The sequence below is a fragment of the Amblyomma maculatum genome, chromosome 1, assembly GCF_055883805.1.
Source record: "Amblyomma maculatum isolate TAMU_Amacu chromosome 1, ASM5588380v1, whole genome shotgun sequence".
Lineage (NCBI taxonomy): Eukaryota > Metazoa > Arthropoda > Arachnida > Ixodida > Ixodidae > Amblyomma > Amblyomma maculatum.
The window spans coordinates 336,778,484-336,802,997 of record NC_139344.1 but is presented as its reverse complement, the minus strand read 5'-3'; the positions used below and the strand labels follow the sequence as shown (position 1 = coordinate 336,802,997).

Here is a 24,514-nt window from a genome sequence, read left to right as displayed (position 1 = left end):
AAGCAACAGTGCATGTCAAAAGCGCTTATAGAAATCCTTTTACACCTTGATATAACAAAGTAAAATGTATGTACTATCAGCAAAAAAACAAAAGTTTGCGGAATGCGCCTTCGCAAAACGAAAGGTCTGCATAGCGCTCCATGTTGCCACGGATAGACCACACACGTGCGTTCTTTGAAACAGCGGGTTATGTGACTTCATCGAATGAAAAATTTTCCACCCACTCGGGTTCTGAAAATTTTTGCTGCCGATAGTACAACAGTGTGTAGGCTTGCTGAACGCAGACTAGGAAAAAAGAAATTATGCATGACTAGGCAGATCAAATGTATAGCAGTATCAGGAAGGATGCATGCTCCATCAGCTAGAGCAGGTACCGGATGACTCTCTGAGGGAACTCGGGATTTATTTTTATCTGCAAATGCGTGTCCCAACAAAGTTTTGTTCATGACTACACATATATGATGTGCAGAACCGCGTGTTGCTTTAAAACACAAAAGGCTAATTCACCATTTCGCGCTGCTTTGAGCGAATAGAGATTACGTGAACTAACAGAACTGCATGCCAGAGTTTTCTGACGGTGCAGCGGCTGTTTTCGAAATATTTATGGAGAGGTTCTTACTCCGATGCTCAGCTGTTTGCTGAAGGGCAGAATTCCATCGTTCGCCATGTTCTGCAGAATGCGAGGGGTCAGATACAGAGCTCCCAAGCAGGCAGACATGGAGGAGATGTACAGGCCGGACAGCACCATAACTCCAATGGCAGAGGCCTGCGAAAAACCGCCCTCATGTATCCCTCCCAATATTTCTGGTTACAGCATGATTACCTTTTCGGCGATGAGGTAGTCGGACGTGAGCGCCCAGCGCTGGCACGTGCTGCCTAGGCCAAGGACAAACACCAGGTACAGGAAGAGACTGCGGAACATATGTGTGCGATACGACACGATAAGTACGCGGCAGTAAAGTGCAACATTCATGATCGGCTTTAGTTCCAGACCATGTCACTGCACCTGGACAGTGCCTTTCATTGATGCGGCGTGAGGAGGGGGGGGGGGGGGGGGAGGCTAAGATGATATTCAGTTAAGTCGTGTCCGACTCTTCGTGACCCTACTAAGATGATATACAACTACCAAAACGGCACTGTTTGTGGTCTACACTATACACATCAAGCAAAAACTCTGTTTTAGCTCGATTTACTGGGGCTAAAATAACTATGGGGTGCTAACTTAGTCCCGCTGAAATGGCTCGTGTAATAATAACACTGGCCTTTTCTGATTTCTAAAGTAATACAAACTTTCAAAATATTTGAGGAACGAATTCGTGGATCAGGTTTTGAGGCTTGGTGGAGGGGGTAGTCGAAATTTCTCAAGGTAAAAATATCTCCGAAATTGGAGGGTGGGGGGCGCCCTCCCTCCAGACGCCTATGGAGGCCTCATTAGAGAGTTTTAGCTTACCGTGATCCGCCACCGCGCGTTCCACTGCGCATGCCCAGAACCCCCTTGACGCCGATAGATGGCGCCACATACTGGATGTCAGCACACAGACCTGCCGCGTCGGGACCAATCAGATTGAGCATCCCGCCCACGCGCGGTAGAGAGTCACGGTGGCGGATCGCGGAACACGGTAAGCTAAATCTCTCTATTGTACCAAGACGGTGAGCAACCGTCACTATATAAGCTGTTTCCCTCGACCTGTCAATAGTCTCTTCTCCGGGTTCTGCAGTGTCTCATAGAAGAGGATCACTCCTAATCGAAAATGAGATGGCACAAGTTTCTGTAGGGTTCTAGGGAAGAAACGATGCATATTCACTCAGAATGTTGTAACCATCATCTAGACTGCATGCATTCTACCGCTCTATGTTCAGCAGTGCCACTCGAGCCAAGGCGCACCAAAGGCAAGAAAGGACAAGCACTAGTGCGCACTTCCTCTTGTGCTCTTCCTGCTCTATTCTGCCTTGGTGCGTACGCATTACTAAGATGTGTGACGAACGACTCGATCAGTTCGTCGCCCTATACTCGGGGACACTTGGAAATGTGCGCAAAGGTAGGGAGGCGGGGCGTCTTTAAACGTGTCACTCCGCCATGTAATTCGACCACGCAGCTTTTGGTCTGCATAGACGTTGCAGATCATTTTATTCGTTTGCTTCGATAGCCAACGTCTCTTGAACTTAACTCGAACCTTGTCTGGTGAAAACGCTTCCAACCATTGCGGAGTAGACGACCAGAACAAACGGAACGACCCGAACAGGCGGCTGCCGCCATCTTGTTTGTAAAGTCGGGGAGCCTCGAAAAACCGCCACAGACATCAGACGAGAAAACTCGGCGGGACCAAGAAAAGTGTTTTAGGCATAACAGCTTCATTTCGGAAAATTGGTTCCGTGATAAAAAATATACAGTAAATAACTAGCACTACCATTTCAATTTGTTTTTGCAGAAATTGCTCATGTAACTAGGGATTATATTCAGGTGCGCAGGAAGATGATGCGTTTCGGCTCCGTAGCTTTGGCTCCATTGCCAAGAAAGTGTCCCCGAGTATAGTGGTGCGTACCAGGTACCGACGGCGGCCATCGTTCCGACAGGCACGTCCTGCACGGGGTTCCTCAGGTCGTCGCTCATGTTGATGCCGGCAAAGACGCCCGTCATGGCCGGGAAAAAGACGCCGAACACGGTGAACCAGTTCTGGCCCTCGCCGTAACGCGGGTAACTGTTGTTCTTCAGCGTCGCCAGGTCGTATCCCGTCACGCCATGCTCTGCAATGCGGCAAATAAAGATGCACAAATGGGAATCAATATAGTTTCGACAAATGGATATGCCGAGCGTTTTGTCGCCTTATAGGTTAATAATATGACCTTTTGGTCGTGGGAACCAATCGTGTATGGGGCGCTGAAGATGATTCTACTTGCAAGGGCTCAGCAGTCGGCGCACCTGTGTCGTAGCGGACGAATGTTCCCACGGCGAAGTCCAGTGCGGCCATAAGTAATATAATGAGGAGGGCGAACTGGAGCCGAACAACCCACTTGACGCCGGCAACATTGATTGCTGGGAACAAAAAAAAAAAAAACGTCATATTCACGCAAATGAATACACACAAGGGAAAAAGCACAATGTTCTCTGAGATGGCAATCTCAAAGGTATATCTGTGGTCTGCATTTCTTTTGTCTCATTATTAATTTGAGGTAGTCCAACCTGCAGCATGCGGAGCGTTCCATTAACTCTTCTAAATGACCTTTTCATACAAAATCTTATTGAAAAACTGGTGTTTCCTTGGCGTGTTTTTACAGCAGACCGCTATCCAGGGACACAGTACTTGGCTGTGAAGTCTCCCCAGAAGGTCTGGGCCTTCTTCGTATTGCGTTAGCCTTGATTCGCAGCTGTGATACGGGCTATTATAGTGGTGGGCTTTTACATATTCGCACATGTCTTCTGCGCTCATCGTCAATCATCGTGCATCCCCCTCCCCTCCACAATGAAGTTAAGTGCTGGAGGCCAGAAAACATAAACCCGAACCCAGGGGCAACTTATCTGCCTTAGTAAATGAACACCTATCATATATTTGTTGCTTTACGTGGCAAGTAGCTTATCTTCTCCGTCACTCTACGACGTTTCCGACTTCTGGGCGCTACGAACAGCACGTAAAGCATCATACCAAGCAGCAGGAGGACAAGCGCCGAGGCGATTCCCCGCTGCAACCACGGATCTTCCTCCATCTTGAGTAGCTGGCCCATGGACTCGGCGAAACCCATCACGTGCAGCGCGCTGCTCACCGCCTGCGTCCAGACAAGGGTGTAAATGGAGCGGCTGCGCACCATACTATAGGACGCAGTCTGCGAACCTGGGTGAGGACTCACAACTTCTCTGCTTGTCCGCTTCAACAGCTGTCAGCAGTTACCACAGAGAACATATAAGCTGCGGCACTCGTGTCAGCTGCTACACACCAGTAAGTAAAACTGATGCAGTCGATCCCGGATATATCGAATTATTGGTTTTATCGAACTCTCAGAATATACCTTTCAAAAGCCCATGCAAAAGTACAGGAACAGTGTTCGTCTTTATCGAACTCCCGTTCAGGGAAACGTCTCTGCAAGGGGCGCTTCTCCTAATAGTGTCCACGATCATTTTTCGGGCGCGGAGTGGTGCTAGCTACGCAGCCTTGACCTTCCCCTGGCAGCGTTAAAGCTGTAAAATTGCGAGTCCGATTGAAAATGGTCTTCGGATTGGCATGCATGTTCTTAGCGCACCCTGCAGCCATGTGAAGAAGCCAAAGTTCGATGCACTGGCTGTCGTGCCGCGAAGCCACCTTTGCTGGCCGAAAGCTTCCGGCGGCTCTCGCGTGGCCTTCATCGCTGCTGAAGTAGTTGTCAACTGTATCCTATTTTAACTTAGTTATATATATATATATATATATATATATATATATATATATATATATATAATGTACCATTAAAAAATTTAGACCTCATATGATCAGCAGTGGTTTTTCTCGAAGCGCCGTTTTCAGCGGCTTTAATGTCGAGCATTGCCCCAAAGGCTGTTACGTATACCAAGCGACGCAAGAGGCGAGCCCTGACACCTAGATCTGTCTCTCCGAGCGGCACGTAGATATGTACCTCCTTCCGACGCCTATCGCGAAGTGACGCTCGACGCGCGTGCACCTCGCGAGATACTGCACCCGCGGCGAGGTATCGCAGCAGGAAATGCACCGCTATAGCGTGGGTACACCGTATGCACGTTTCTGGATTGCAGAGAAGCTCATATGTTTTCGTATTCTACATATAGAATTATCGATATATCGAACTATTTTTGATCCCCGTGGAGATCAATGTATCCGGGATCGACTATATGGGGGCTATTCTAAGAACTTAGCGTACTTCAATACTCAAGCTCGCTGTCTGTTGCATTCAGTTAACAGAAATGTCTGTCACTAAATTCTTGCACGCTGGCTACACATTCTTTCTCATTAAGGTAGAGCCTTGGTCAAAAGTCCTGAAGCCGAATGATTTTCGTCTCGGCAGCAAAATGAAGCTTTCACGGCGCCATTATAGAACAAAATGGCCGTGAAATGCTTTGAGACAGCTTCTTGTTGTGATAAAGAAATCATTTCGTAGCATTTGAAAGGCCCTTTGAACTTTAATGATGGCGTTACGGCTCCATTTCGTGGTCTAGATTTCAATCGTTTGACCAAGACTTCTCTTAGGGAACCAACTGAGGCACAGATGAGAGGTTCCTAGATAACACGTTAGTTGTCGGCGTACCTGTCCGAAACAGTAGATGAGTGCCGCGGCGCCGCCCACCCGCACGCCGAGTATGTGCGAGAGGAGAACGTGCAGGCCACCGGACTCGAGATGGCAGCGCTCGCAGACGCCGATGCCGGCCAGCACGGCCAAACTGCACACTGCCACCGTGGCCAGCACCATGAGTAGGGCGTGTTCTACGCCCGCGTTGCCCTGCGTTGCATGAAGGAGGCGAATTCAGAAAAGGAAACTTTGCAGTGTATTGAAGCGAACGTGGACATAAATGGTTGCAAAGAAAATCTACCCAGTCGAAAAAACTACACAAGGTTTAGCTGTTGTCACAACAGAATTTCTGTGTGTTTTTTGACAGTAAACCTGCTGTGACAACAGATATTTCTGTAGTAACGTCAGAAATTTTTGCAGTTACGACAGAAAGGTACTACAGACTACAGAAAGGTACGACAGAAAGATCTACAGAAAATTTTGACGTTTACGACAGAACTACAGAATATTTTGTAGCATTTTTTACACTTTTTGGACTGGGTATGATAAAAAAAATTTAGGAATTAATCACGTACGCGGTGAAGAAATAGTGGTAGTTGCATCTGGACACACCCGGTCTCGAGTCTTTACGCCACATGGTAGCATGATATGGTCCTCGCATAGTTCCCGCCCTCACCGTTCTGTCGTGTTCCAAGTGAGACAGGACGTAGTATGTTCCCCGCTACGGAAGAGTGCGAAGCTGACACTCTCAATGTTAATACACATGCAACATTAATAGCCCCAAATGTAGAAGACTAAGCGGCCACCACCGTATATTTCAGTCCGTCACAACACTTGAAATTCAGAGGTCGTGGGTCCGGATCACCTCGGCGCCATGGGCTTTTTCTCGATTTTCTAACAACCTTGCGACCACAAAATGATTGCACAATTAATTTCCGACTACTCAACACCTCAGCTTACCAAAATAGAAATTCTACTGTGATTTTTTAAATTTTTCTGATATGTTCATTATGTATGCTCATGTAATAGCGAGTTCCTAATTCCCTACCCTAGCTTATAGCGATGTCTAATTCTCACGGAGGAATGTGGTTGTGAGGCTCCTCATTTCTTTCATCCGCCTTGTACATGCTGGGGTCTACGCACCACAATCCAACCGGAGCGCAGGAATACGATGACGCCGAACAGGTGGATCATGCACGTGGTGAAGACGCCGTCCCATGTGCCGAACAGCACCGGCTCCGACACGAAGAAGTTGGCCGACCACCATGGCTTCGCCTTGGCACTCTGAAACAACAACAAAAACGACCGTTTGACTCCGCCAGTCAAAGTAGTATCGTGCGGAAGCATCCAAATCTCCTTTCCGATCTAATTTTCTTGGTGGTCCATCCTAATTCCAAGGGGGTGGGCCAAGTCGGTTTTATTGCGAAAGCAATACTACTCGCACTTTCAAGCCTTCGCGTGACCCGGCCGCAGTCCGTCTTACCCACGTGACGCTGTGACGTCACACCCCCGTGGCACACGGGCTGGCAAGAGCTGCCAACTTGGGTCTCTCGTTTCACATGGGACGGTTATGTCAGAATCAGCCTGCTAGGGCCCTAACATTCACGTTACCCCTATAGGCCACTAAGGCACGTTCATATCGTTTGATTAAAGCGGGGCTTTATATGTGGGCTGAAGAAGAAGAAAAAGAGAAGAAGAAGAACGCTCGGTCACCCGCAGCTAATGCTTTCGCTCAATATTTGGTTTCAGCAGCGTTGAAACCTTGTAACTTTTTAACGTAGGTAAAGTCAGTTTTCGAATTTCAATTTTACATATGCGTGAAATCATATTTGGACGACATGCAAGCACAGCGCGAGAGAGTGGCAACAAAACACGCAGTGTGGTCGGCTACGGCGTGAGATATACCCTTGCGAATCTGTTGTTTCGACAAAAGACCGCCTAAAAAGGATGACGGTTCATCTAGAAGAAGCGCATGCCCCAAGTTCGAACGGCAGTGGCACTCCCCCTTAGCGATGTGTTCTGCACTGCCTATTTTCTAGTAGGTTCTGCTTAGTTGTGCAGTATTGTACTCAGTGTTCATTTGAAACTAGTGTGACAATAGCTTGTACAAAGTTAATGCATATGAAACATTGTTTCATTGTAACAGATACCATGCTGAAAAACGGCGATAGCTACGAGAGTCCATCCTCATGTTCCCACGAGACATACATAGATTCTAATCCGCTCCGTTGTTTTTTTTTTTTTTCTTTTTCTTTTTTTTACTGTGGCTGTACTAGGCTGACAAAGTCACTTCAAGGTCAGGCGTCACACACAACTCCACAACTCGGTTTTTGCAGCTTTGGTCGTACAGTAGTGGGTCCTACTTAAAATGGGCTGTCACGGCTCTTCAAACGGATTGTTTCATATCTGCCAACACGTCGGCTGTCGCTAGCCTACAGCTGCGCCGTGGTGATCAGTTCTTGCATGTTTTATGGTTGTATAATAATGGCCAGTAGAGGGCAGTGCTTAGCAACCCGGAACGAACGTGATGTCGCCATGCGATGGGCTATCTATGGGGCGCATGCAGTGCGCACTGAACCGTGACTGTCTCACGACGTCGTTGGTAAATTACCTGGAAAACACGTCTTTCGGGCTTAAATGCGTATACGACACGCGGCTTCTGGCGCCAACTGCCGTAGCAGTAGGCCAACTGCGCATACAAATGATTTTTTTTTTTTTAACGAAATGTGTATTCCCCACAGCATATTCGCACTTCAAAGACGATCCAACATGAATACACATTTTGAACTGCGCCCACCAGTAAGAGTGCCCATTTTAAAGTGAGTAAGGCTTATTGTAACGGAGGCTAGAGCTAAAGAAAATTTATAGTACCGAACATTGGTGCTACAAATGCATTCAGGCCCTCATTGACTGCTTTTCGTGCGTGCCGACGGCCTTGAGCGAGTGAAAGACACGTTCAGCTCGTCAAGTCAACATTCCTTTAGAGCAGCTGTGCTTATAAAAATGGTCCCTCATCGTCAAGCCTTCCAATTTACTTCGTCACCGACCGCCAGCGTAGTTGGCGCGTTTTTTCGCTCTGAAAGGATTAACTCCGAGCTTTCGTCGTAAACTTGTCGCGGATTTGCGCGCCCAGTTGATGGAGCGGGCCTGCGGCTCCGGTACTGCGGCAAGAAATCCTTATTCCTCCTTTCCCTCTGCCTCTAGGCAACTCCTCCGCCCTTTCCCGCTTTAATGCCGCTAGGTCCTGGTTCTGGCTAACTTTATGGCAAGTTTTATGAGTTTTATATAGTAGTTTGGGCGGCGCAGTTACCATGGTCTAAACCTCTGCTGGGCGGAACACTGCAACGGAGCTCCATTTGCGCGCAGGTAGGGAGTACCGTCCGATAGCGTTTATGACAGCTGTTCCGAGTTTGGTTCGTCGATGAGGTGTCGGCGCTAGGAAACCGAGCATGAAAAACAACTCCCGGATAGTTTAAACAGTCATAGCTCCCCTTACACTGGCATATCTTGTACATATAGTAAACCTTATGAGAGACGGCACTGCAGTGCACATTCATCGCAGAAATCTTAGGCTCTGTGTGCAGGACAAACGGAGAGTAGCTTGTTATTGTTAAAATATATGCGCGTTGGTGAGTATATGTGTAGGGCATAGAAAATAAGCCTTGAAGTTTCGCTACATTGTCGTATGTAACTCAACGCAGCGACAAATGTACCTCAGAAAAATCATGAGGAGACAAACTCCGCCTCAGAGACTATGACGTAGTGGTCCTCTCTAGTTACACACTTATATAAACTGCTACTTGGTCCCAGGCCGTGGCCTATAGAGCGTGTTTGACTCCCAGAGCAAGAGTAGTTCGAATACCACCTAAAATGTAATAAAAATCGTAAGACCTTTCTTTCAGCGAAAGCAATTACTTTATAATGTTACACCATTTGCGACAAACGGGGAAGCGGCGACTCCAATTTCATTCCACGCGTGACGTCGCTTTTCACGTGGACATTACGGCAGGTTTGAATTTCCGTCCGCGGTCATGTGACGCTGACGTCGGGGCCCTACCGTCCAGTCAGGATTCGTGACGTAGCAACTACAATGGCAACCCCAACGCTAGGTTTTCTGCGCTGCGGGACCTTTGTGCTATCCGATTGTTATGGTGTCACGGTTATTCGTCTTGCACCTGCTATTGAGACATATTAGGGGTCTGCCTGGTGCAGAAGTATTAGCCATGAATTACCGCATTAATCACGACATTATGATAATCGGTGGATGCCACAGGCTGAAGAGCCTCCATTGAGGAGCATTTTCCGCTGCCTTTTTGAATCGCATCGGAATGAAATTATTAATGAACAAATGCGTTGCTGGGATAGTGTCATGCACTGAGCAGTGCTGCTGGCTCTGTGTGAGCCAAGCTGGAACCTAGTGATATCCTAGTTCGTCAGGAAAAAGATATGGACGTGGGCAGATGCTGCATTTAATGCGAACGGAAGATAACCAATGGCCGTTAAAAGTAATGGACTGACTGCAAGGAAGGGAAGCTTAGCTGAGGCGGCTGAAAGTCAGGTGGGCGGATAAGATTAGGAAGTCTGCGAAGATTAGGCGGACGCAGCTAGCGTATGACAGAGTTAATTGGATTGACATTAGAGACGCTTTATGCTGCAGTTGGTGTAGTCAGGATGATGATGATGATGAAGTGTAAGGGTGGTGTTTGTCCGTGCAAATTCACGCAGTTTCCAGCACGCTGTTCCTAGCGCGCTTTAGTGAAGGGAAAGACATTGGTTGCCGGAGCAACAACATTTCGAAGAAAAAAGCGTCCTGACTCTTCTTGATGCCTGCAACACTTTCAGCCATTCAAAGGTAGAAAAAAAAAAAAAAAATCGGCCACGTTTTATCATTGCTTGGCAGCTTTGACCATGTGAGCGCCATGACACTTCTGAGCGCGGCAAGAAGCTGATCGCTGCCATGCACTCACGAGGTCTTGATGGAATAGCTCCTCTCCGCCGGTGGGCCGGGCGCTGTGGCCGGGCACATCGTCGGAGCCTCCGCTCTCGGCAACATCGCCACGGAGCCCGAAGCGGGCCCAGTCGATGTCACGGCCTCGCTTCACGGTCATGGTGCTTCTTTCGCCGCTGTTATCTTCTATCACCTGCCGAACAGAGCAAAGAAAAGTACAGGAGGAAAATAAGGCGCAGTTCGAGTGGTTGAAAACTGGCGTAGCCGCATTTAGTCACGCCAACGAGGCCCGCCAGGATCAGAGAAATGTGTTTGCGGAAAAGCGCAAAGTCCTGCCGCGATGGCTCAGTGGTTAAGATGCTCGGCTACTGAACCGTAATGCCCATGTTCGAATCCAACCACTGCGGTCACGTTCACGATAAGGCGAAACGCAAATTCGTTCGTGTGCTGTGCGTTGTCAGTGCACCTTAAAGATCCCCAGGTGGTCGAAATTACTCTGCAGCCCTCCACTATGGCACCTATTTCTTTTTTTCACTCCCACTTTCCTCTCTGCATTTACGGCTCGTTTCAGGCGCCCGGCGAGAAATGCGGCAGATACCATGTCTTTCCTTTCCTATAAATAAAAAAAAAAAATGGTTTACAGGAAAGGAAAAGCGCTGTATCTGTCACGCGTTTTCTGTAGACACCTGTCATGGAAATGAACGGTTAGAAAGTAGAATAAAAAACCACATGCGGGTGGATCTGAATCAACGACCTCTGAATTTTGCTTCCGCTGCTCAAACGACTTAGCAGCAGCGGCGGCTGTTTATTCCTGCATTCCTGCCGGATCTACTGTATCCCACCAACGGCACGTGCTTGTTTCTTTCTCCCAGTTTCTAACTGGCATTATTATTTCACATTCACCAATAAAACAAAGTTCCCTAATGTTTTTCTTAGTGTCAATCAGTCCCTCTGAAAGTGCCGAGTAACACATGCATGGAGGCTTATCAGCACGTGAAATTATTAACGCGTAAACATGGTAGGGCTATGCAGGTGGATTTCGCATAGGCATGACCTTGTCAGAGCTGTAAAATAGGAAAATAATGGTACCATCGGATAAAGCGTCAAGAAAAGGTGTGCAAGTGAAAGAATGGTTGATATGGGTAATTATAGTTATTCATTAGATCCAATTAACTGGTTTACAGGAATGGAAAGGCCCTCTGACACATCTCGCGGACAACACAGCAACTCTTAAGCTTGCACATTTCTCCAGTGCAGATACTGCGGTGATCTCGGAATATCTTTACTGAAGGAAGCATTTTAACGCTTGAAATTTACTTCGGTCGACCAAAGTGAAATGCTGCAGGCTCTTTTCAATTAAACGAACTTTCAATTAAAAGTTTGTTCAGGTGATATTTCACGGCTCTCCTCGCGCTACATAGCTTTATACGAGGACATTTATTTTCTTCAAAAAATTCACAAAGTATCATCTTATACATCGAACTCATCACTATAGCACCATCCCCCAGACTTTGATGACTAAAAGTTAGTTGCCGAATTTTAATTATTTGCAAACTTATATTGAGATTTATAATAGACGGCAGGTGCTGCACTTTACAGTGTGTTCCTGAAAATAATTGTTCCGTACGTCCTTTCTGCTGCTTACAATTTTTTGTAATGTGCTTTCTGAAACAAATTATATGTGTTTCAGCGAGCGCTTTCAGAAATATCTTGAAGATCACTCTAAAAGATCGCACTGAGCACTTTTTTCCGGAACACACCGTGAACTGTTGCTCTCGCCGTCTATTATATCACCATAACATTTCTGCTACATAATTGTACGCAGTGTAATGAATGCATATATATTCATGGCTTCTGTGGGGCAGTATGTTGTGCATGGAAATTTTGTGTAGATACAAAACGGAGTTATCACATTTTTCTTGTACTGAGCGTTGCCACGTTGGGAAAAAGTACGCCTGCAGTTCGCAAACGGACGTCTAAATAAAAGAAAGCAAAAAAACGCTGGCATGATTGCTTTATTATGTCATTTGTAAACTCCTGTCGTTTTATCATTTTATTCAGGTTTAGGTTTATGGGGATTAATGTCCCTATAAGCGACCCAGGCTAGGGGACGCTTATTGTTTTGTATTTGCATTATAATTTCATTCTAATTTATGTGGCTTTGGTATGCAAACACGGTGATGTTCTCGCAGTCGGAAATCGATGGCAAACTGAGGAATAAATCTGAGCTTTCGCCGTTTATTTAAGGAAATGGCAAAAGCTAATTATTCGATACAAACTTTTTATCAGGTCCTGTTGCCCGCTTAGGAAAAACTCCTTAGTTATCGGGAAGGGTGAAGCTACACTGTTTGAGCGGTAGACGGAGAAAATTTGAGCCGAACTTCTCCACAGAAGTTTGAACCGTGATTATTTGCAAAAGAAATCTGTTTTCGCAACTCTTTTTTTCGATATCAGGTCAAAGATTCACCTTTTAAGTTTGAGACAACTGTGAGATATCATAAGATACATGCATACGTTCATATGAATGGTCTGAGCTTCCGATGCTCGGCTAAAATATAATTTTAAAGTTTTCACTGCGCTCGCAGCGAGTATAGTTAAAACTGCCTTAGAAATCCAATGGAATGAGTTTTAGAAATTAATTGTAAGGCAGCTGTGGAACGTGTAAGGCGAAGCGGCGGTAACTAGTAATTTTGTACTTCGTGGCACGCAAAATCGTTTGCTATCATCCGAACCTTCTGCGTCAAATATGTGGTCCATTAATTTTTATATGAATGGTGGTACTAAGTGGTCCAACCTTGATGGCTCACAAATCTGAGTATATTTAGCGGAACGAAAGTGCAAAGTTGTATGGCTGTATACCCAAGTGCCGCTGACTTCAATAACGCGACCTTGAGTGAAGTGAGTATTGTAACGCTAACGCTGGTTAAAATAAGCCAGTCTGTCCTAGAAAACAATGGAGTGCCTTTTAGAAAATAACAGCAAAACCAGAAGTCTAACGATTGTTACTGCGATGTTAAACAAGGTGTCAAAAAATAGGTCAAAAAACACTTTTCCAGAAAGTGTCTAACATTTCTGGATATGCTAGAAGTGTGCGGGGAGGAACCCTGTAAACTCCACAGACATATAAACCACAAGCCGGCCATTGTGTCTCTCAGGACTGCATTTGCATAACACTTTGGGAGGCGAATATCGCGAGGCACAATGCGAAATTTAATTGCCTGGTTTCGAGTGAGAGGTAAAGCTTCGTGCGCCCCGTTGTGCCAGAGGCGGCGATTCATCCATCCTCCGGACACGTATTAGGACGCGTGTCCTCGTGCTGAGAGGTTTCTGCGATATTCCAGACCGACCAATGGTCTGTCAGGCCTTAGCTACAGTAGGGGCATCGTGCGGGGCTCCCTAAACGTTCGGTGCGCCAAGGGCTGCCCCGTTAGACAACGCCGCAGAAATCCGCGCACACAGTCCTTTGAACATAAAAGCATTGCGTGCCACTCGCACAGAATGAAATTCTGAAAGTCAGCACCTCTGGAATGCTGCCTTGAGTACTTCCCCGGGGCCCTCTTACACACAGCGTGTCTGTCTACGATTTCAGAGTGCTTGCTGTCCAAACCTAAAAGCGATTCAAGTTTCCTGCCCAGCAAAGAAAAGCGCAGTTATCACGTCCGGCAGAACGGCTCTTCGTATGCTTGAATTTTTTCGCTAACTACGCATTAGGCTCGTTAAAAAATGAAATAATAAACAGTTCGCGTGAGCGAGTGGTTATGTGGTTCTTTTTATGTCCCAAAGTTTGACGATGCGTGAGTAACACACATTCAAAGACGAAGCTGAAGCGTCTGATTTGCTCTACATACTCTTTACAGTAAGTCTGCTCTGAAAGCGGCCAAACTTTACTGGGAAGGAGAGCGGATTACTTCTGGGCTTTTCTCATCAAGTGTTTTCGTCTGCTCTCTCAGAGCTTAGCACTGCCTCATTTGCACTTCTCACTTGCAGGTCTTCATGTAGTCTCGTCGATCAGCCTTGTGTTTGTCCTTGCTGGCTAAACTCGATCGCTCATTAGCTTCGGTTTCAATTCTCTATTTTCAACGTCCACATGTACGCGGGCTCCGTAACGAAAGGCTCTTAGGAAATATTAATCAACGAGGCAACTGAGCAGAGGGCAGCCAACAGTGACAAAAGTGCGATAATTTTATAAAATAATATGTTGCTAATAACCTATATTGAAGCTTTTAGCACAGGTTGAAGAATAGAAATCGAATTAATAACAACCCCATTATATGATGCATTATAAAAATAAATCTACTGTTCTAACACAAGCAGCAGTACAGCATGCCATCAATGGATACACGACAAAAAAAATCTCCTTTTTAGTCTTACAAGTGTTACAACTGTAAGATGGAAACTGCTGTACAACGCTGGTCAGTCTAGAAAAACAGAGCTCTAAATTTTACTTGTTATCTTAGTACTGGTAAGACTGGACAGATGAAGCTTATTTAATAGAACTGCTACGTTATAGGTCAAAGGCGGCAAAAGGTAATCGTATCGGTTGCGTGAAACTAAATTTTTCAGCAGTTCAGCATGCTATTAGTCATCCTAAACAAATCGGCTTCATTATCCAAACTAAAGAACGAACCAGGATCGTCCGCATACAGTCAGTATCGTCGACAAACAGCATGTATTTTACGTAGCCACTTAATAAAACCGGCCCCTGCCTTGGGGGTCACACCATCGAATATGTTGGAAAGCGGACCGGCAGCAATAAATATCAGTGAACTGAGTACTGTCAGTTGTACAACCTCAAAAGCGTATGTGTTAATGTACGAACACCATCTAATTTATTAAGAAAAGTTACAGGTCAAGTAAAATAAAATGTTCTACTAAAGTCTACGAAAATTGCCAACATAAGCTTACTGGTCTGTATATATTTAGTAATTTGTTTCTTCAGTAGAAAAACGGACTCTGGCAAACCCGCCCTTTGATATATGCTTACTGAGAGTATCCCGTTTTCAGTTTGTCAGCTTCGTGTTCCGTGTACGCGATGATTACTGCGAGGTGTGAGCAGGCTCAAAGTTGAAACGGAACGTTTATTTTGTTGCTGGCTCAGGTAGTTTTTTTTTTTTTTTTTTTTTTTCTCACCAATTTTCAGGTTAAAGCTGCAATGCAGGGAACCGTGTACGAATGTCTGTATAGCCTATTCTTTACACTGCGTTATAGACAGAGCCTCTCCGACCTTCGCGATATATATTTTTTCTAGCTCCCTGTGCTGGCAAGGTCTATGAGGAGCCTATATGCAGCTGTGGCAGCGGTTGAAAATTATTTCGCTTCAATAATTCGTCACCGGCCGTTTTCGCCATCGACAGTATATTCTTATCAAACGGCTTCTGCAGGTCACGTATTCAGCTGTCGTTCTAAACGTCGCCTGTCGCGCGCGTGGCGTTGGGAAACGACGCTAAGACGCCACAGATGAATTTTGAAGCTGGCGGAGGGCTTCGTATGCAGTATTGGAATGGAATTCATTTCTCCCCTGTCGTATGAACAGCTGTTTCGATGACGCAGTGGAAGTCGTATGTGCGGTAGCCCGATTGAGTTGTATTTCCGTGCAATTTCACATGCGGTACGGTGTCTTGAGCGCTAAAAACGTGACGCGAAGCCAGCAGCTAAAACATGTTTAAAATTACTCTTTGAATGAAACCTAACGAGCAGCGCACCGGCTCCGAGCCCCTCGTTAAGTAGCTTTACAACACTGACAGCAGTACGGCGCCAGGGGAAATTTCTTGAGGCTCGTTTTAGCGAGGTCGATAAAAGACGAGTTTAGCCCGCGGCAGAATTAAAACAAAAGCAAAAGCGAGCAGAATGCAACTTGTACTGCGCATGTGCTATTAAGCGAGACGCTTGACTTGACCCTCGTCGCTAATGCCGATTTCTTTGTTTTAAGCGTGATGCACAGACGCTTAACCCTCATTGCTTCTGCTTTCCGCATTACTACGCGTGACACTCATTTAGAACGTTCTAATTGGCAGCGTATGCCTCCTCCGACGCCTCCATGTCTCTCAGCGCCAAGCCATCATTAATCCACGATTGGCGCACAACTCTTGTGGAAACCGCGCATGTGAACCAATTCGTATATATGAATGTCACCGCAAACCAAACCAAACTATCCAGCCGAAGGTGGACGTTATATGGCAAGTGTACTGTCTGCAGTCTATACATGTAGACAGCGAACGGCGTCTTGCTGTGTCGTTGATATCTCGTTATTTGGTCTTCAGACGAACAGACAAATAATCCTTATACGAATATTTCCTTTAGCGCCAGCTATAGGGTTTTAATACTGCACCGCTGTCAGAGAGAGAATAAAACGGCCTATAAATGCGTGCCTAAAAAATGAGGAGAGGGGTCGGTGGAGAAAGATTTTATGCTGGGGAAAGGTTGAGGGTCGCCGGAGAAGGGGTAGGCAGCGAACGCGATGGTTAGATGGCATCCTCGAGACACTGCAGATGAAGTTATGTGATGTTAGGAAGATGGCGAGAGACCGGAAAGCGTGGCGTGACATGGTCGATAGGGTCACGAAGAGTCGGACACGACTGAACGACTGAACAGAACTGAAAAAATGGCCAGCTAATACCGATGGAAATTTGTAAATAAGAAAAACATTCTAACGCAGTCTTTTCAAGATTTTCAAAACGCCTCTTGTACGTAAATTAAGGCGCCAAATAATTAACACTCGTATTGTATTCAGAACATACGAAGAGCGCAAGGCCTACAAGAAGGTTACATCGCTTACAGCGTTTAGTGCATTGGCGTCGGCAGTAATGTTGGATATGATTGAGCGGCATTGAGCTTCCAACGTGGCTACTGCAGCTTATATCATCATTCAGCCAACTCACGGTGATGATTTAAAGTGGCTATCGCTATGCTGTTATAAAAGAATAAATATATTCTTCGGGCTGCAAGCCAGTATTGTCCCGTACCTACTATTATATAAGCACAAATTTCCTCTAGGGCTGTACAGATGAAATTAGATTTGGCTCTCTATTCTTAGCCGTATTGCCCTCGGTAGCAATGTTCTCTCCCCTTCCTTTTCTCTCTCACCTTGGTCACGCTACCACCTAAATTAGATGCTATATCCCCCGGCTATCCCGCATTTTATACGCGGACTATATCACCATCTGGGCAACGATGCCGAAGTAAAATCCGCGCTTCAGTAAGCGGTGGATGTCACTGAACGTCCTGCAGGATCTGCTACAGCTCCATGGAGCTGCCATCCGAGGTCAACCTGCCTTCCGCGATCATGCTCTCATGTGCATCACTACTAGTGGCCAGCCTATACTCGAAGTATCCACTATTAGGGTATTGTGGCTTTTCATCCAGAACAATCGGAAAAACACCGGCACTCTGGCTAAGCTTACAGCTCTGTCTCGTAGACCATTCTTCTCACTTGGCGCATTGATAACAAACATACAAGCATGCGGAGGGCGACTTACGACACCTGGTTCACGCGTTTGCTATCAGTCACCTCACCTATAATTTCCCTGGACCGTGTTGACTGTCTTATTAGACAGACATATAAGGTGGCCTTCTTCACCTTCCTCGCTGGACCCCCGCCTACAAAATCCTGACATTATGGGTCTAGAACACTGGAAAGAGCTCGTGGAAGCTCATCTCACCTTTCAGAGCGAGCGCCTCAATCGCGCCTACATGGTACGTCACATAATCAATAGGGTAGGAAGAAGCCGCGAAGAGCCAAGACCTCTTTGCCTGCTTCTGATCGCGGAGGTCTCTGCTCCCGTCCCTTAGGCCTGCGTGCCGGGGGCGGGAATTGGGGGCCTCCTAATCTGATGGAAAATAAAGTTGTTATCATCATCATCATCATCATCATCAGGGTAGGAATAAGCTTCGAAGCGACTGTAGCCGACAAGGCTCAGCTTCCGCCTCATATCCGCGGTAACCTCATCGTTACCTCTCTTCCTAAAAACATGCACACAGAGTACCTGCCGCTCGCCGCAAGGACAGGTCAAAAAGGATTTGACAGATCGGACAGCCGTCTACGTCGACGAAGCCGAACACGCCGATCGCGATGCTTCTTCGCTCGTGCATGGTTGGTTGCATGCTCCATCCCCGTCAGATGGTCTGAAGAGATGGTCTGGCGATAGCCTCCACCTCTGAAGAAACCATATTTTGCGACACTAAATATGCAGCTCGTAATTTCGCCAAAGACGAGTCTCCCCTGCCGTCCATTCCCTCCTCCATTCCACCAAAAACTCCACACGATTCAATGATCTGGGTCCCTGCACACTCGCCCATTCAGGGAGACTGGGCTGTGTCGTCGCCAGTTCTGCGGACGCCGAGAGATAGTATGATTACGATTCATATCACCATGCACTACCACTTAAGTAGGCTTTTCTACCGCCCCCCCCCCCCCCCCCCCCCCCCCGGACATATTGCCCTCACCAATCCCTAAAAGGATGCGGGGAGGCAGCTCAAAACACTTTCTCCAACCCCGCGATAAATGCCCGCATATATATTGCGATGTCCATTTCTGCAAAGTATGTAGCCAACACGTTACTCTCTCACACATACTCTAAGCTTGCCCTCGAGACCACACCTTGCAGGTCTGCAGCTCTCGAATCTTGACCAGTGGGAGGCCGCGTAGCCCAGCTCCGACTCGGACAGACAGGATCCGGGTAGTGACATAAGCTATAGATGTCGCCAAGCGCCACGAGCTCATCACGCTAGTCTGCTACTTTCTTTTTTTTTTTTAACGATATTTATTGCCTCAGGGCATCAGTAAGGTATGAGATGAAGAATGAGCTAATTATTAAATGGTCAACGAAAATAATGTTTATCCTCTTCTTCCTTCTCCCGAAAGAGTTTTTCGTACGCCCCGCATAGCACCCTTGAATAACAGTGAATATTAACTATGTTTTTAAAAGCGTAAACGTATTCCCTGCACCTCTTGGTCTGATGAGGGCATGCCATAAAGGGATGACTGTCGTTTTCTGGTGCCGCTGAGGTTTTGATGTTTTACGTCAGCTTACTTACCGAGAAACCGGCCATTTTATTTCGTCAAATTGTCCTTCGCCAGTTCTGTATGAAGGTTAGTGGAGTCAAGTTCACTGGTGAACTACCTCCCGAGATGCATGCCAGAGAGGTTGATGGAGCTATCGCACAAGCGAATGTGATGCTGAATCGATACAACCGAGCGACCTTCTCTAAATGCCTCAAACACAACAATGGACTGTGATTGGCAAGCTGACGGCGCTCACGTAGAACGTTTTAAGGAAACATCAATCGTATGAACTGAACGTTTGACGCACGCGAGAAAAAAAAAAAAAAAAAAAAAAAACGAACTAAACACGCAAGCTGCCGACGCTGCTGCCGAGGAATCCTCGATTCGAAAGTCGGTCGATGCCGCTGGAGTTGAAATAAACAATTGACGCTGAGTCACGAATGAACACCTTTGGCGAGAGTTCGCAACCTACGTACTGCAGCAGTACAGGCAGTGCACAACATTTGATGGTTTTGTGGTTCAATGTGTTTTAACATTCCAAAGTGACTCAGGCTGTGAGGAACGCCATATAGTGAAATTGTTCGAAAAATTTCGACCACATGGGACACTTAAATGTGCACCGACACCGCACAATATACACGAGTACCTTGCATGCGTTTCGCCTCCGTCGAAATACGGCCGCCGCTACCGGGACCGAACCCGGTTTGCTCGCCTCGGTCAGTAGTCGAGCACCTTGATTTTTATGCAGGAGACTGCATGGCGGCATATATGATACCGAAAGAAATGAGGAATAATCTAACAAGAAAAACACAGTTAAAGTGAACTCATCGTGAGAGTAAGGATGAAAGAAAGGAGGAAAATAGAAATAAGCAAGCTATTTCGGTTCAGTTTAGGGGAATGAAAGAAAAACAAAAGGGTTGCCAAATGAGAGTTTCTTGTTTTCTGTAATGCTGCAGAAATTACTGCACATTTTAAGTACAAGCTCACAACCGAGTTGCTTCTTAGGATTACGTAACAGTTCGTAGCGGCAGAAACGAGCTGAAAAATTAAAAAAAAAAAAAAAAAAAACGAAAGGAGCAACCGCGAAGAATTCACATAACAGCTTTTGCCAACATCGCTGTATGCAGCGCCTAGTGGGAAACGTTGTGTTGTGTGCGAAATGCATTTCTGACACATCGGGGCAAATACGTTGTCATTTGGTTTTATTTGCGGCTTAACGGTTTCTCGCTGAACTAAAAGTCCACGTAACGGTTTGCTAGGTTTTTCTTTTTTTTTTTTTTTTGTCTGGATTAGAAAAGGTTAGACAATGATACAACGCTCATATTTCCCTTCTTCCGACTTGACTTGTCTGAAGGGTTAATGATGACGTGTCTCATTAGGATCAAAATCAGTTCGCGTAGCAATAGAAATTATACTTTTATGTAACAGGGTTTCTGCGCTCTCATACAAACGTATCGCTGCATTAAATTAAGACTGAAAGCTAATTTTTATTTTTAAAACGACGAACAGTAGTAGTCAGCGCCTGCAACACGTGCCAGACGGCATTTCATTGAGGTGAAGAGCGATAATTGAGGTGCACTTTCTTTCAAACCATCGACTATATCACCATTGACTGTCTCCCAAGACAGCAGCTATGAAACCTACCGATGGTAACACGTAAAAATAGCAAGATGGGAACATAATGGCGTAATTTCTTCAGTTTATAATGGTGTAGCCTTCATTACCGCGACCTGAATTCATCGGCTGAGAACATGAGAACAAACACGAAAAGGGGGGGGGGGGGGAGGGGGGGGGGGATTTCAAAAAGCCCAAAAGTGCATGTGACATTGCTTAGAAATTCAAACACAGTAGACATTGCAAGACCAACCAATTCATGATTCAAAACAGCCTTCTTATATCTCTATACCTGCAATTAAAGCGCCGGTCCGCGCGCTGTTGCAGTTCTGACCTGTACTAACGAAATTGAGCGCAACAGGAACACAGAGCTGAAATATTTTGCTTGTAGTTAAGCTGTGTATTACGCGATAGGATAAGGGTTCCGTGTCGCAGGAAAGCCGGCGCGGACGTTTTAGATGTGGTTGTAACGCGAAGCTTATCAGCAGGAAACAAAGAAATAAAAAAATAAGCCTTTCAGACCCACGGAATCGAACTTGGTTACACGCACATCATTTGAAACAAATTGTGGCGCAGCCGTCTTATTTGCAGCGTTCAAGGTAGTGTACAATTTCACTTCCAATGGCATCCATCTGAAAGCCGGGGGATAGTTTGAACCAGGGATTCGAACCAGCGACATATGTACCTCCAATTTTATGCCGATAATTTTAAGTGCAGGTATCCACCGAGAAGTGAGACAGATACTACGTTTTTCTTTCCCCAAGAAGCAACTTAAAAAAAAAATATATATATATATATATAAAATCCCCCTCACCCACCCACACCCCCCTTCTTTTTTATATCCGCACCTACCATATTTCTTTCTCTGTTTCTCTCCCAATGCTTTTCGTTTCTGTACGTACTCTCTAAAAAAAAGAAAAAGAAATAACGGAAAGAGATAAAAAGGCTTGTGTATGCATGTGTGAAAAGGTGTTCTTGAGGGACGGTACTTTCTCTCCTCTTCCTTTTCTCTCCTTTCTCATCCGCTGCATGCCCAACTTTTGCTGAGAATTTACGAAAAAAAAAAATATCCATTGCCTCTAGCTCTTATAATCGATAGTAGATATAAGTATGACATCGGTTTACTGCTGGCGTGTCATATTGAACAATACGGTCAGCATATCTCGAACCTTCGAGCAGTGGCAGGATGACCGGATTAGAGTTCATCATTAGCCGTGCTAATAGATGGCGAGACCTGTATAGTAATAGCTTCGGCCGGTGCGAATATTCCGCTAGGACGGTAACTCACGAGGCTTATCGCCCTACTCGTCAAAATCTGCTAGGAATGCGCATACGCCGTTCGAGCTGCTGGACAGAGTATAGATTAATCCGCGCCGCATGCTGAATTCGCTCACTACGGGACTAGAAGACACTTGTTGATGCATGCGCTGCTAAAGCGGCTGTGGAGCATGTAGCCACCAGAAAGCATGAAACCTAGTCTAGGCTAGCCTTCGTGACTTCCGCTTCAGTACCGTGTTCTCCCCTCGACGTACGCACAATAGGCGCTAATTAAAAGCACTTTTTACTTAAAAACGGAGTTACCTCCAGAGAAGAGAGGGAGTTGAAGTTCTCAGAATTGTCATGGTGCGTTATGGCGTCATGCGCCTGACGCCACTACGTGCTGACCAGTGATGGATGATCGTGAGGGTTAAGTGCTTGTGGCGTGGATGCCAACGACAATGACAATGGTACCATAAAATCGATGCAATATCTAGCAGACGGCAATGTAAAAGTTATTTCTGTATTGGCCCGACAACAGCGCCGTGGGCGTACAAGGTCTTAGGAACGGCAACACCGTTCGGAGAGGATATATTCCCGAATGCTATAAATAATTTTTTTTTTTACATCAGTGTTCTATTCTTTCTAATTTTTTTTTTTCGGAGCTTCTATTGTAGCGGATTACAATGTCAGAACACGGTACTCAAAACAGCCATACGTCGCTTGCGTTCAGAAGAACAGTGCATCATTCGCTGCTTGCTGCATAGTTTGTTGGAAGCACACGTGAGAACGCAGAACGGTGCACCTTGGTTTTAAGGGGTCCCTCACCTATTGTGTACGTGCCTCTGTCACCTTCTTGGTATACCTTCAAGCTAATCTCTCCAGCATATACATCAAGGTGGGCCCCGCAGCAGTGGTTAAGTGATTAGGGTGCTCTATTGTCAACAGGGATAGGCACTGTGATGCGGGATAGAAGCCCGGCCGCGGCGGCCACTTTTCCATGGAGACGAAAAGTAAGACGCCTGCATGCTGTGCGATGCTAATGCACGTTAAAAAACCTCATTTGGTATAAATTGAAAGAGCCACGGTGTCTCTCATAGCCTGAGCCGCTTTGGGACGTTAAACCTCATAAACTAAACCAAACCGTCATCAAAGTGCCCCCTCTTCCCCAAAGGCCAGAGCGCATCTTGTGCAGTCAGCGCAGTCGGCTGCCATGTCTGCCCCAAGTAAAAAAGCCAAACCCAGAACAGCACATACTCGCTAAACTTGTCGCACGCTAACAGCTCCCTTAGTTCGCATCCTGGATAAGCTGACGCTTATTCAGTCCCCAGTCACCTTGCATGGCTTTAAATTAGCGGGGCAAACTGCCGCCGTATTATTATTGCACCGCGACCGCAGCGCGGCAGTTTTGGACGGTCGGCTTTGTTCGACGTAATTAAAGCGTCACGCTAAGTGCCCTCTTCAGCACTGACGCTGGTGCACTCGACGCGACAGGCAGCGCTTGCTCGCTCGCCGTTCACCTGTCGGCACGTCAAAGGAGATTTTTTCCACGGCGAATGGTTGAAGAGCCCGACGAGCGAGCATTATTTAACCACGGGATTTCTGGGGATGCGTTCCAAATTGAAGCGAATGAGCAGTCTCTCGTGCGCATGTCGGCGCGCGATAGACCGAGTGAAATGAAAGTCGGAGCCGTAGCGACCGCCCCTGGCAACCCACCGCAGTTAATCTAGCCTCGTGAAGCGCCTTTGTCTCGGGGTGAAGTGTAGACGCGCTCTCTGATTGGATATTTCGCAAGGAGATTCAGTGGGAGGTCGGAACTCGGAAGCAAATTGACAAATGTTCGTACGATTGACTCGAGGGAGCTCGGCGCGCTCAGACAAAACGTAATGAGATCTAATCTTCATTTCCCCGTCGCCGCGCGGTTCTGGCCAGAGGTTGTAACGCTGGCGCAGAGAGCTGGTCCGCAGTTATGCCGTAACGTTACGGTGGGCGTTGCCATATTTATGTGTTCGTCCAAATCTGCACTCGCTTCTAAAGTATCGACGCTGCTGGCGATGCTGACAAGTGCGCTGGGTTGAACAACCTGTGCATCACACACTGCGCACTGCACACTCCAAACGTATTCGACCATATTCTCGTTGTTAAGGCTAGGCGGGAGGATTACCCCGCTAACGCGTAGGTAGCAGAACCTGTAGTCCATACAGCATAGTCAAGAATGAGCGTTTCCGTTCCTTTAACTAGCTTTTTCAAGTCTCTAGGTTAGAATTGCTATTTTTTTTTTTTTTTTCAACACGATAGCGTATGCAGCTCTCTCAGCCTAAAAGGCGTCGCCGTAATCCAGAATTGAGAAAAATAAAGAAAACAAAACATGCCCGTGATGTCGCATCAAAATCGTGACGTAACAGTTCTTGGCGCAGCTTTCAGGGAGCGGTGATACCATTTCACTTCCCATTTAGCATCCATGT

At 46.4% G+C, this 24,514-nt stretch overlaps 1 protein-coding gene across 1 annotated transcript in view; it reads right to left on the bottom strand.

Moving 5' to 3' along the window:
• Positions 1–24,514, bottom strand: part of LOC146207515 (solute carrier family 12 member 8) — a 55,511-nt gene that overhangs the window by 8,008 nt on the left and 22,989 nt on the right. Inside the window, exons 2-9 of the mRNA XM_084588191.1 lie at positions 10,197–10,370; positions 6,373–6,513; positions 5,248–5,439; positions 3,642–3,762; positions 2,921–3,034; positions 2,544–2,745; positions 824–911; positions 620–766 (exon numbers count right to left, since the gene is read on the bottom strand). Of these exons, the coding sequence (XP_084444317.1) occupies positions 620–766; positions 824–911; positions 2,544–2,745; positions 2,921–3,034; positions 3,642–3,762; positions 5,248–5,439; positions 6,373–6,513; positions 10,197–10,337 (1,146 nt within the window). The 5' untranslated portion in view covers positions 10,338–10,370. The remainder of the gene's footprint in view (positions 1–619; positions 767–823; positions 912–2,543; positions 2,746–2,920; positions 3,035–3,641; positions 3,763–5,247; positions 5,440–6,372; positions 6,514–10,196; positions 10,371–24,514) is intronic.